General features: G+C 47.4%; 2 protein-coding genes across 3 annotated transcripts in view; both read left to right on the top strand.

Annotated features, from left to right (window-relative positions):
• The first annotated feature begins 429 nt into the window (after positions 1-429).
• On the top strand, positions 430-1,185 carry LOC125635103 (UDP-glucuronosyltransferase 2A2-like). The gene has a single exon (XM_048846343.2). It carries the CDS (start codon positions 451-453, stop codon positions 1,183-1,185), a length of 735 nt encoding a protein of 244 aa, XP_048702300.1. The 5' UTR covers positions 430-450.
• Positions 1,186-3,581: 2,396 nt separating this feature from the next.
• Positions 3,582-13,639, top strand: part of LOC125635102 (UDP-glucuronosyltransferase 2C1-like) — a 31,352-nt gene continuing 21,294 nt past the window's right edge. The window contains exons 1-2 of one of the 2 annotated variants that reach the window (XM_048846340.2): positions 3,582-4,254; positions 12,359-12,541. In XM_048846340.2, the coding sequence (XP_048702297.2) occupies positions 3,582-4,254; positions 12,359-12,541 (856 nt within the window). Of the gene's footprint in view, positions 4,255-11,543; positions 12,542-13,639 lie in introns of those variants that run through there. The other variant, XM_075127431.1, reaches the window with a different exon arrangement.

The raw sequence follows: 13,639 nt of genomic DNA, 5'->3' as shown, positions 1-13,639 counted from the left end.
GTGTTGCTTTAGAGCTGTTTCATTCTAAGCAGGTTAGGTGCCTAACACCCTTTGAAGCTAAGGGGAGTTAGGCATTTGTCTAAATACCACTAGGCACCTAAGCAGTTTACGCACCTATCTGCCTCATTAGGCACCTAAATACCTTTGTAAATCTGGCCCTTATCTCTGATTAAAAGTCAGTGGGTGCCTAACTCCCTGTTGTGCCGTTAGTTTTAAAATCACATGGAACAGCAAGTTCAGTGTTCACTGCTTGTACCGTCTGATAGGGGGATCTGCGAAGTTATTCCATGCTGAATAGAATTTCCATCCAGGTTTTCCAGAAAGAGATGGGTGTTTCATAAATCATGGGATGTTTCTTACTGACAACATGAATTTTGTATGACTCACCCTTTTAAGGCGGATCCCTGTCTGAACATAGCCTTTGTCTGCTGATTCACAGCTGCTGCAGGGATGCTACATTTGCAGTGCATCTGCAAGATATTTCTTTGCCTCTCCCTGCTGACAGAGAATGTGCTTTCTGGGAAGGTGCTGGTGTGGCCTGCAGATTACAGCCACTGGATGAATCTGAAACTGGTGACTGAAGAATTGGCAAGCATGGGCCATAACGTTACAGTGCTGGTCCATTCAGCATCCCTTTCTGTCAACACTACTTCAGCTTCCGCTCTTCATTTTGAACTCATTGAGGTTGGATTTACATCTGACGGGCTGCGATCACTGTGGGAAAAATTCCTGCGTTTCTGGGTCTATGAGAAAGCTCAGGTTTCCTTCTGGGAAATGCATAGCACAATGAGGAGCCTCTCGCGTAGCGTTTCTCACATCCAGAGGCAGATATGTGATGGGGCAGTAAAAAGCAGGAAGCTGCTGGAAAAGCTGCGGTTGTCCCAGTATGATGTCCTTCTCTCAGACCCAGTGCTTCCCTGTGGGGAGCTGCTGGCAGAACTGCTGAGGGTGCCATTTATCTTCACCCTGAGGTTTTCCCCAGGCTTTGCATTTGAGAGACTATGTGGTCAAATATCAACTCCTCCTTCTTATGTGCCAGCTGCCACTTCTGAACTACAAGAAAAGATGTCCTTCTTGGAGAGGACTGAAAACCTATTGCTCTACTTCATTCATGACCTTCTGCAGCTCCTGGTTTGGAAGGAATGGGACTCCTATTATAGCAGTGTATTGGGTGAGTTTCCGTAAGTACTCACCCCTATTTTTGAAAGGGATGGGTAACATAAGGTGACAAAAAATGATTGAATGCAGGGCCAGATCCTCAGCTGGTGTAAATGGACTTCAGTGGAGTGACACTGGTTTATATGAGCTGAGTATGTGGCCTTGTCAATGTAGAGGTTTCACTGGAGGGTAAACATCTGTATATCAGAAGTAGGGAAACATAATCAATGGTCTCTTTTCTCTGAGACAGGAAGATATTTGAGTCAGTGGGGCTGCCTCTCCTCTGACACTGTTGTAACTCAGGAGTGACTCTGCTGAAGTCAACAGAGAGACATTGGCCTAAAACAGGGATAAATGAGTTCCAGGACCCTCTGATTACAGCAGCTTCATTGAATCCATTCCGACCTCTCTCCTCCTTCCCCTTCTCAGCCAGTGACGCTGTCCATTCTGATGACAGAAGTGTGTGGCTGGAATCTCCTCTGAAGCACTTGTTGTGAAGACCTTGCAGGAATGAAGACTCCTTTTGTTATATATGTACAGTGGTGGCACACATGGCTGCTACCAGTATGTTTCACCAAACCACAACTGGCCTGGAATGCCATTGAAAGAGAATAACAAGAGGATCCATGAGTAGTTCACTTCTAATTATTTTCTTTGTCATGGTGCAGCATTTCTTTAGAGCAGGAGGAAGCCATCATGCACATGGGTTGAACATTTGCTTCCTCAGTCACACTTCTTGTTTCTCATGTCAAATGCAGCACGGTCCGCCTCAATTATCCAAACTAGGGTCATGTCCATCTTTGGTTAAACCAAGTTTGCACGTAGACAAGCCCTTACACCAGAAACTCTTCAGCTATCTGAAATCTCACTTATCTCAGTTTATTCTTGCCTTCATTACATTCAGATAATGGAGGTTGTACCTAATTTTGAGACTGCAAGATACATCTGAGAGTATATAATGCCTATGAAGGAGCTGGAGCTGATGACTGCTATTGTTCTGTTGCTCTTCTGCATGGCTTCTTCGAATTGCCTCATGAAACTGCATTTATTTTCTTTTGGTGACTACTTACAATTTTAGTCTGATTGACAGCCTGTTGGAAAGACTCCCATTGACTTAAGGCATAAGAGGGAAACCCTTGCATGAAGAGGATTAAAGGCTGTATACTCCCTGCATAAGGGGAATTCCCAGGTGGCCAGCTCAGCTGGCTTTGGGGCCCTTTTATGCCATATAATGATGGAAGGAGGGCATCACAGAGTGAGAAGAGGCCCAGGGTATTTAACCCAGCCTAATAGCCTAGAGAGAAGCAGCCAACATAGGAAACAAGACGAAGCAGACGGAAGAAAAAAACCTGGTGAAAACAGAGGCCAAAAGAACTCAGGTGAACTATCCCAAATAGAAAGGGCCTATCCTTGTCTTCACTAGACTTTTGTAGCTGCAGATAATTGATTGACAATTAACTTGAGGTAGTTGATTGCCAGTTAACTTGTTAAAAGGTAATTAACGTTTCTAAAGGCTTAGTGTGGACACTCCCCACTGCAGACAGGCTATGCTGATCCCTAGAGAAAAGAACAAGGCCTGTGTTACATGATGAAATGTGTGCTCTGTGTCCACATCAGCCTTTACAAATCTGTTAGTTAACTCCAGGTATAAAATTTGGCCTGGTCTACACTAGCAGGGGGGACTCAATCTAAGATACGTCGACTTCAGCTACGCTATTCTCATAGCTGAAGTTGCGTATCTTAGATCGAATTAGAATCACTTTCTTCGTGTCCTCGCGGGGCGGGATCGACGGCCGCCGCTCCCCCGTCGACTCCACTTCCGCCTCTCGCCCTGGTGGCGTTCTGGAGTCGACAGCAGAGCGAGCGGAGATCAATTTATCGTGTCTACACTAGTTGCGATAAATTGATCCCTGATAGATGGATCACTACCCACCTATCCGGCAGGTAGTGTAGACATGGCCATGTGAAAGCAAGCCCCTAACTGTACAGACTGGCTGTAGAAGACATGCTGTCACTTTCCTGGCTTCCCTATCACAGCTCCTATAGGATCTAGCACTGGAAAACAGTTACAGAAACCCACATGCTGCAATCCAGTTGGCAATGCATTTCTTTCTTTCTCCTTAATGCTCTTTTTCCTACAGTAAGTCAATATTTTTCTCGAGCCCCTACTCTATCTGGTGGCTAGTTCTTTCTCTGCAGTAGGGGCAGTAGCAGTTTGTAAGAAGAGCAGTAATTCATCCAGAGCAAGAATTAATGTTAGTGATTGCTCAGCAGAGGGAGTGATTTGACTCGAATCTCGTTTCCTGCTGTGGATTGAAGCAGGCGATTCATACTGTCTTATCCAGGACAGGATTTTGTGCTAGCACAGGTTGATTTTTATTGCCAAGGTATTCCCTGTACTCTGAGATAACCAAGGTTAATCGATGTTGGAAGTTTTAGAACATAACCTCCTCCGTGGGCTGTCCTCTTTCGTACTGGCACCTGAATCAAAAGAAGCAGGCAAGCAAGCAGGCAGAGTGGAACAGCTTACAAGGAAACGCAGCCACATGATGTGTGGGAAGTGTATTACAGCACTCTTTTTGGTTCTGGGCTCTGGCTTGGTCTCAGGGTCCTGTGGGAAGGTGCTGGCCTGGCCAGCTGATCACAGTCACTGGCTCAATGTAAAGTCCATTTTAGAAGAGCTCACAGACAGAGGCCATGAGGTGACTGTGCTGTTGCCTTCATTCTTTCTGGGCACAGATCGCACCAGACCTTCCCCTTTCAATTTTGAGGTGATCCCTGTGCCATTCACAAAGGAGAATATGGTGTCCCTGAAGGAAGACTTTCTCCACATGTGGCTTTATGAACTGCCCAATTTTTCATACTGGGAGACCACTTCCAGGATGTGTAACTTAATATCACGGGTGGTGTCTATAAACAAAGCAACTTGTGATTTGGTGGTGTGGAATGAGGAGCTGAAGATGCTGAGGGAGGCTGCCTTCAACGTTCTCCTTGCAGATCCATTAGTGCTGGGTGGGGAGCTAGTAGCAGAGAAGCTTAGAGTCCCATTTGTCTATACTTTCCAGTTCTCTATGGGGAACACAGTGGAACGGCTATGTGGGGGGGCTTCCAGCCCCTCCTTTGTATGTGCCTGCCAGCATGGGCAGCCTGACGGACAGGATGCCTTAATGGAGAGGATGAAAAACATGCTCTTTTACGCTCTTCAGGATGTTCTGTTTCACCAGGTTTTCTGGAGAGAACGGAGTCAGTACTACAGTGATGTTTTAGATAAGGCTGCTCTTGTTTGCCATGATTGTGTCTTTACTGTGGGCCGCATTGTGTGAAAGGAAGCCTAGTCCAGTGGGTGAGGATTCCAGGCACCTGGCTTCAATTTCCTGGGCCAAGTGTACCCGGCAAACTTTTGTTGGCAATAGTGATGTCCACCAGGGCTGCGAAGAGGTGCGATCTCTGCCGACAACTAGCCCCTAGCATAAACAAAGTTGTATCGGCGAAACTGCCCTTTTACTTGTATAGCTTGTTTTGCTTAGAGGGGCTGGAATAAGCTACACCGGAAAAGCCCAGTTTTGCTGGTATAAGCTGCGGTTGTCTAAGGAGCACTTGCCAAGCTAGCATACTGGCAAGACACTCCTAGTGTAGGCCTGGCCTAAGGCACCTTTTATATCAGTCTAACTGTGTCCACACCAGGGGTTGTACCAGTATAGGTATTTTGGTAAAAAATCACATCCCTAACTGAAAGTACATCAATACAAAAACTGAATGGAGCCCACACCTTAATCTCTCTGTGCTTAGTTCCCCAGCTGAACATTCTTGTGACATTTCCAGCCTTGCCATGTCCCTTCACAGCTAGAAAGGGGAGTGAGAAGAAAAAGCCTTGGTCTCGGTGCCCAGCTGTGCCAACTTCCTGCTCTACATGGTGCAGCTGAGCAGGTGGGAGGCAGAGGAGAAAGGGAAAGACCCTAGGAAACTCTGCTGGTTGAAAAACACAGCTGTTTCTCTCCCCTCCATAGATTATTCCCCAGGAGAGGAAATTGGGGCCTAAAATCATTCCATCTGTTTCTTTTGGCATGATCCTATAAGGCAGCCCAACAAGTAACCACTAGGCCTTATGGTGAAAGCAGTGGACTGGGGAGGTAAGAGATCTGGAGTCTAGTCCCAGCTCTGCCACAGACTACCTATGTGACCTTGGGCAAGTCACTTCACTTCTTCATGGCTCCATTTACTGTGGGTAAAATAATCCTGCCTCTCTCCCATCCATTCATCATCTCACCTGTTTAGAGGGGAAGCTTTCCTGCTGTATGTTTATACAGCTCCTAGCACAATGGGGCCTGATTCTCAGTTGGGACCTCTAGGTTCTTTTGTGACACTGGTAATAATAAGGTGGCTCACAATAGAATCATAGAATATCAGGGTTGGAAGGGACCTCAGGAGGTCATCTAGTCCAACCCCCTGCTCAAAGCAGGACCAATCCCCAACTAAATCATCCCAGCCAGGGCTTTGTCAAGCCTGACCTTAAAAATATCTCAGGAAGGAGATTCCACCACCTCCCTAGGTAACGCATTCCAGTGTTTCACCACCCTCCTAGTGAAAAGCTTTTTCCTAATATCCAACCTAAATCTCCCCGACTGCAACTTGAGACCATTACCCCTTGTTCTGTTATCAGCTACCACTGAGAACAATCTAGATCCATCCTCTTTGGAACCCCCTTTCAGGTAGTTGAAAGCAGCTATCAAATCCCTCCTCATTCTTCCCTTCCGCAGACTAAACAATCCCAGTTCCCTCAGCCTCTCCTCATAAGTCATGAGTTCCAGTCCCCTAATCATTTTTGTTGCCCTCTGCTGGACTCTTTCCAATTTTTCCACATCCTTCTGGTAGTGTGGGACCCAAAACTGGACACAGTACTCCAGATGAGGCCTCACCAATGTCGAATAGAGGGGAACGATCATGTCCCTCGATCTGCTGGCAATGCCCCTACATATACATCACAAAAAGCCATTGGCCTTGGCAACAAGGGCGCACTGTTGACTCATATCCAGCTTCTCGTCCACTGTAACCCCTAGGTCCTTTTGTGCAGAACTGCTGCTGAGCCATTCGGTCCCTAGTCTGTATCGGTGCCTGGGATTCTTCCATCCTAAGTGCAGGACTCTGCACTTGTCCTTGTTGAACCTCATCAGATTTCTTTTGGCTCAATCCTCCAATTTGTCTAGGGCCCTCTGTATCCTATCCCTTCCCTCCAGCGTACCTACCTCTCCTCCCAGTTTAGTGTCATCTGCAAACTTGCTGAGGGTGCAATCCACACCATCCTCCAGATCATTTATGAAGATACTGAACAAAACCGGCCCCAGGACCGACCCTTGGGGCACTCCACTTGATACAAGCTGCCAACTAGACATGGAGCCATCGATCACTACCCGTTGAGCCCGACAATCTAGCCAGCTTTCTATCCACCTTATAGTCCATTCATCCAGCCCATACTTCTTTAACTTGCTGGCAAGAATACTATGGGAGACCGTGTCAAAAGCTTTGCTAAAGTCAAGGAACAACATGTCCACCACTTTCCCCTCATCCACAGAGCCAGTTATCTCGTCATAGAAGGCAATTAGATTAGTCAGGCATGACTTGCCCTTGGTGAATCCATGCTGACTTTTTCTGATCACTTTCCTCTCCTCTAAGTGCTTCAGAATTGATTCCTTGAGGACCTGCTCCATGCATTTTCCAGGGACTGAGGTGAGGCTGACTGGCCTGTAGTTCCCAGGATCCTCCTCCTTCCCTTTTTAAAAGATGGGCAATACATTAGCCTTTTTCCAGTCATCTGGGACTTCCCCCGATCGCCATGAGTTTTCAAAGATAATGGCCAATGGTTCTGCAATCACATCCGTCAACTCCTTTAGCACTCTTGGATGCAGCGCATCCGGCCCCATGGACTTGTGCACGTCCAGCTTTTCTAAATAGTCCCAAACCACTTCTTTCTCCACAGAGGGCTGGTCACCTCCTCCTCATGCTGTGCTGCCCAGTGAAGCAGTCTGGGAGCTGATCTTGTTTGTGAAGACACAGGCAAAAAAAGCATTGAGTACATTAGCTTTTTCCACATCCTCTGTCACTAGGTTGCCTCCCTCATTCAGTAAGGGGCCCACACTTTCCTTGACTTTCTTCTTGTTGCTAACATACCTGAAGAAACCCTTCTTGTTACTCTTAACATCTCCTGCTAGCTGCAACTCCAAGTGTGATTTGGCCTTCCTGATTTCACTCCTGCATGCCTGAGCAATATGTTTATACTCCTCCCTGGTCATTTGTCTATCTTCCACTTCTTGTAAGCTTCTTTTTTGTGTTTAAGATCAGCAAGGATTTCACTGTTAAGCCAAGCTGGTCGCCTGCCATATTTACTGTTCTTTCTACACATCAGGATGGTTTGTCCCTGTAACCTAAATAAGGATTCTTTAAAATACAGCCAGCTCTCCTGGACTCCTTTCCCCCTCATGTTATTCTCCCAGGGGATCCTGCCCCTCAGTTCCCTGAGGGAGTCAAAGTCTGCTTTTCTGAAGTCCAGGGTCCGTATTCAGCTGCTCTCCTTTCTTCCTTGTGTCAGGATCCTGAACTCAACCATCTCATGGTCACTCCCTCCCACGTTCCCGTCCACTTTAGCTTCCCCTACTAATTCTTCTTGGTTTGTGAGCAGCAGGTCAAGAAGAGCTCTGCCCCTAGTTGGTTCCTCCAGCACTTGCACCAGGAAATTGTCCCCTACACTTTCCAAAAACTTCCTGTATTGTCCGTGCACCGCTGTATTGCTCTCCCAGCAGATATCAGGGTGATTGAAGTCCCCCATGAGAACCAGGGCCTTCGATCTAGTAACTTCCGTGAGTTGCCGGAAAAAAGCCTCGTCCACCTCATCCCCCTGGTGCGGTGGTCTATAGCAGACTCCCACCACGAAATCACCCTTGTTGCTCACACTTCTAAACTTAATCCAGAGACACTCAGGTTTTTCTGCAGTTTCATACCGCAGCTCTGAGCGGTCATACTGCTCCCTTACATACAATGCAACTCCCCCACTTTTTCTGCCCTGCCTGTCCTTCCTGAACAGTTTATATCCATCCATGACAGTACTCCAGTCATGTGAGTTATCCCACCAAGTCTGTTATTCCACTCACATCATAATTCCTTGACTGTGCCAGGACTTCCAGTTCTCCCTGCTTGTTTCCCAGGCTTCTTGCATTTGTGTATAGGCACTTGAGATAACTCGCGGATTGTCCTCCTTTCTCAGTATGAGGCAGGACTCCTGCCCTCTCGCGCTCTCCTGCTCGTGCTTCCTCCTGGTCTCCCACATCCCCAGTTACCTCAGGGCTTTGGTCTCCTTCCCCTGGTGAACCTAGTTTAAAGCCCTCCTCTCTAGGTTAGCCAGCCTGCTTGCGAAGATGCTTTTCCCTCTCTTCGTTAGGAGGAGCCCATCTCTGCCTAGCACTCTTCCTTCTTGGAACACCATCCCATGGTCAAAGAATCCGAAGCCTTCTCTCCGACACCGGGAACCATTTTGAAAGCTGATGGCTGTTTGCAGTGAATTGATCAAATGTAACACTCTGGGCTCTAGTTTCTATTTTGAACCTTTTTATAAGAATGACAAAATGAGGCCTGATTTCGAAAGGGGCTAAGCATACGCAGGTCCACTTGACGTAAACGAAGCTGCCAGGGCTTATCAATCAGGTCCTGACTACTCTACGTTTTCGAAGAATGTGTTTTAAAAGGCCCAGATTAAGGTGTGATCAGGGCAAATACTGCAATGAACAATAAGTAGCTAGTTATAAGTGACTAGTGTTGTTGAAATGGAGACTTTTGGGACATCACCCAGTGAAGGTGCAACATACTGAGTTTCCCAGATGAGAAGGTGTAGCAGTGGAGTTGTTGAAACATTCATCTGGTTTTGTCTTTTGAGACTGTAATCTCTTTGGGGCCCAGCCTGCTGTCCTATGTGTCTGTACAGAACCTAGCATATCAGGAGCTGCTGCACTGCAAATAATGCTGATATGCAAAGGGGGAGAAGATAAATCATTTCCCATGTGAACTCAGATATAAAATGGATTCATGCTGGTTTGCTTTCCCGGGTTCGATAGGCTGACATTGCTCACGAAAAAAAAAAAAAAAAAAAATAATTTAAACCTACTGTTATAAAGTCACTAGTTGTTTGGCTCTTTGTCTTTATGTACAAAGAGTTTAAACTGTCTTTACAAAATAAAAAATCTAGACCAAAAGAGGTTTTCAAGAGTGTGTAAGGGATGTAGGAGCACAAGCACCATTGAGGGACTTGAGCTTCTAAATCCTTCGGGTGTTTTTGAACTGCTTCCTTCCCCCCCCCCCCTCCCCCGTTCTTTATTCAAATCACCTAATTACTTTTCTAGATACCAATCTAATTTATTATGCTCATGGTAATTGGTTGTTTATTCTATGGTAGCTCCTGTGAACCACAGTCAAGGCCCCTGTGGTAGGCCTTGTACAGATAAGTAACAGAAAAGATAAGCCCTGACTCAGAGATCTTGCAATCTGGGTGTCAGACCTGATGTGAGAGGTGGACAAAACGGATGCATGCTATTGGAAGGATGAGGTAACAATACATTGACGTGAGTTCAGCAGAGAAGCAAAAGTGTCAGCTTGCCATATGCCTAAGAAGTGCCAGAGAGGAGTGATTTGTTGGCATCATGGCAGAAGTAATTAAAACTTGTTGGAGTTTGATTTTTATCAGAGTTTTGTGAAATAAACGACAGGCAATATTATGAGGAAGCCGTGCATTGACAAGGTACCTGTGTAACCCACACACCTCCTGGGTGTGGGGTTCTGTCCCATGTGGTGGCACCGAGACCTCTTAGCGAGATTGAGTCTGCTCTCCAGCCTTAGCTAACAGCCACGTGGCTTTTAGCTCATGCGGTAGAGGCTCATGCATTCAGCTCCAGAGGTCCCAGGTTTGATCCTGCCTGACAACGATGGGGGGGGGGGTCTGTCGGTGTTACACGTGCTCTGAGAATGGACACTTCCATGAAACTCTCTCCTCCCAAAGGCTTAACTGGTTGATCCAGGGCATTCCTCGAACGGCAGAAGAGAACATTAAGCTGAGAGACCTGGCTCCTCACCAATTTCCCTCTTAATGATAAAAGCAGGCTCTCATGTGCAAGGTGGAGTATGTCATGGCTGCTTTATTATCTAGAAGCACTCGCAGTATCACACTTCGCAGTGTATGCAAAAAACTTTGGCCCTGAGGGTGCCCTGGTGATGGAGTGGGGTGGGGCAGGGGTAGAAGTGATGCAGTATCCCATGGAAAGATAATACAGTGATCCATGCCCTATCCTTCAGTTGCCTTCACAGCCACCTCTTCCCAGAGCCGGCAAAGGGCTCTCTGTGGGTCCAGGGATCTGCACGCACACACAGCTGGGGTAGGGTGATTAGGATTGTCCCACCATCAGCCCTGCAGTTTCCCAGAGAAAGATAATACAGTCCCCAGCTCTATCCTGCCACCCCTCCCCCACTGCGTGAGACTCCCCTTACAGGAAGGATCCTGGGGACAGCTGTGTTTGGTGGGGTCCCTGTAATCCTGGCTCCACTGCACCATGACCCTGAGTCCCTCTGTGGAAGTGCGGAGGCACAGGGCTTCCGTGCAGATTGCCCAGGCCTCTTGCTGATTTGGTGAGATCCATGTGGCTCCTGGGGGATCGTGGGGTTAGTGGGCTGCCCCATTCTGTGTGGGGCCACCCTCCACAGAGCACCTCAGGAGAACCCGTTCCCCCTTTGCTTTGCCCTGGGGGTTTTCCCATGGGGGAGGGGCAATCTGGCCCTATGCTTTGTGTGTAATAGGTGCTGGCCCGTGTGACATGGAGGCTCTGCAGCCCTGCCTGCACCACCATGGAGAAATGGGAAGCCAGCAAGAGCACTTCACTTGGAAAGCAGGAGAAGCCACAGCAGCAGCCAAGTGGGCAAGAATTGCGACACTGCGATGTCCTAAAGCTTCCTCTGCCTGCCCGTCTCCGGGAGTGCCTCCCACCTTTGCTGACTCTCCCCAGGGACCTCCTCAGGAACTACTCCTATCACCCAGCGTGGAGGCAGAAACCAGGTGACCAGTCACACACTCACATTCAGGACAAGTGTTCCCAAATGCCGCAGACCCAAGTGGGTCTGTAAAACTATTCATCAGCCAATCACAAATCATGAATAAGTTGGTGACAGTGAGTCATGATTGGTGAAAGAAAAACCAGTGATTACAGGGTCAAGTCCTGGTAACAAGGGTCTGATCCAAAGCCCACTGAAATCAGTGAAAAGACTCATTGATTTAGTGAGCTTTGGACTGGGGTTGTAGTTTGCAATTCAAAGACTGTAATTTTCCTGCAGAACTGGAAATGCACATTGTGTCACAATAGCTGTCCGGCAGAGGGATCAGGTTGTTTTCAATTCTGCAGGAGAATCCATCAGTTTCATTCCGGAAGGAAAATCCTAGGTGATTCAGGACAGGATTTGGTACTGGCTGAGTCTTTCACCACATATGGTAATTTTGCATTGAAATGACCTTATTCTTCTATCAAGATTGGAGTGTTCAGGATCCAGTCTTTGTGGGCCGTGCTTAGAAGTGTTTACACCGTGGACTTTGGAACTGAACTGAGTTCCAGTGAGAGTCGCAGACGTGCAGCCATGATTTTGAAGAAGTGGCTTTTGCTGGTGCTGTGGGTTCACATGAGCTGCTGGGGCTCAGGATCATGTGGGAAGGTGCTGGTCTGGCCCGCTGATGGCAGTCACTGGCTCAACATAAAACTGGTGCTGGAGGAACTCTCCCTTCGGGGCCACGATGTGACTGTGCTGATGCCTTCAGCAAGTTTGCTCGTCGATTACAATGAGTCCTCTTCCCCATTTGACTTTGAGGTCCTGTCGGTGCCCTTTACTAAGCAGACCGTGGAAGCCCTGTTGGAGGACTTCCTGCATCTGTGGATGTACCAGCTTCCCCATCTGTCCTACTGGGAGGGCCTGGTGAAATTGATGGAAAGCATGGCAGTCTTTATCAAGATGTCAAAGCAGACCTGTGACAGTGTCGTGCTGAACCCCGGGCTGATAGCAAAGCTCCGGCAAGCGGGGTTTGATGTCCTAATCTCAGACCCTCTTTCTCCGGGCGGTGAGCTGATAGCAGAGTTGCTTGAAATCCCTTTTGTCTATACTTTCCGGTTCTCTGAAGGGAACACAGTGGAGCGGCTGTGTGGGGGGCTTCCAGCCCCACCTTCGTACGTACCTGCCAGCACGGGGAGACTGACGGACAGGATGTCCTTCATGGAGAGATTGGAAAATATGCTCTTTTATGCTCTTCAGGATGTTCTGTTTCACCAGGTTTTGTGGAGAGAATGGAGTCAGTACTACAGCGATGTTTTAGGTAAGACTGCTCTTGTTTGCCATGATTGTGTCTATACCATAACATCAAAAATGTAGGGCTGCATTTTCTAAAAGGAAGGCTAATCCAGTGGGTAGGGTGCTACCCTGGGGCTCCAGACACCTTGCTTCAACTTCATGGTCTGTCACACATTTCCTGGGTGACCTTGGGCAAGTTACATAGGGCTTGTCTGTAGATAAGTTGTACTGCGTGAGCGATACCATTGTAGCTAAAATGGTACCACCCCTGCAGTGAGGAGGGATGTGTTAAGGTGTTTATAGCAGCATCGCCTTTTCCCATGTGGAAAGGGGAATAATTTATATGAGTACAAGGCACATTTCAGTCAACATCACTGAGTCCACATGAGAGATTATACTGGTATAGCTATTTTGTTTTGTTTTTTAAAAAAAAAAGCACCCAAAACATACCTTCATGGAAATCAATGTACTGGTTAAAAACAAACACACACAAAATACCTGTTTAGACAAGGCCTCGGTTTCTTTCTGCCTCAGTTCCCTATCTGTATATGGGGATACTAGCACTGTATTACCTCACAGGGTGTTGTCAGGACAAATACATTTAACATTGTGAGGTGCTGGTCAGATAAATACTCACAGGTTGGGTAAAACCTTGTTGAAACTGGTGGGTGTATCAGTGCCCGTCATTCTGGATAAATGTAAAAATATATAATAATTCAACTTCTTCATGGAGCCAGATAGCTGAAACAGTTAGGGGCCTCTGCCCAAAACAAAGTCACATGCAAGGCTGGAGTAGGAGTTGTCATGAGACCCACAGTGTTCCTCTGTGATCTGATAAGTCTTGGGGGCAGGGGATTCATTGGATTGGATTGTGTCAGAGAAGCAGATGAACATACCAGAGAAGCTAGGAGAAAAGGAACAGAAAGCCAAGGAGACAGCTGAACAAGCCCTGGGACTGGGAGAATGGCCCCTAGGGGGGGAAAAGCTTCTATAGCGAGCTTTTTGAGCAGAGTGCTGGCTGGAAGACACGGCCTCCTGCTGTCTGATTCCTCCTGTGTTGAAGGAAACAGGGCTTTGTGTACTCTTTACAAGTAAACAGGATTGCTTCACAGATACCTGTCTC

This window comes from Caretta caretta, chromosome 4 (genome assembly GCF_965140235.1).
Source record: "Caretta caretta isolate rCarCar2 chromosome 4, rCarCar1.hap1, whole genome shotgun sequence".
NCBI lineage: Eukaryota > Metazoa > Chordata > Testudines > Cheloniidae > Caretta > Caretta caretta.
Note: the sequence above shows the minus strand (reverse complement) of the source record. Positions and strands in the feature narration are given on the sequence as shown.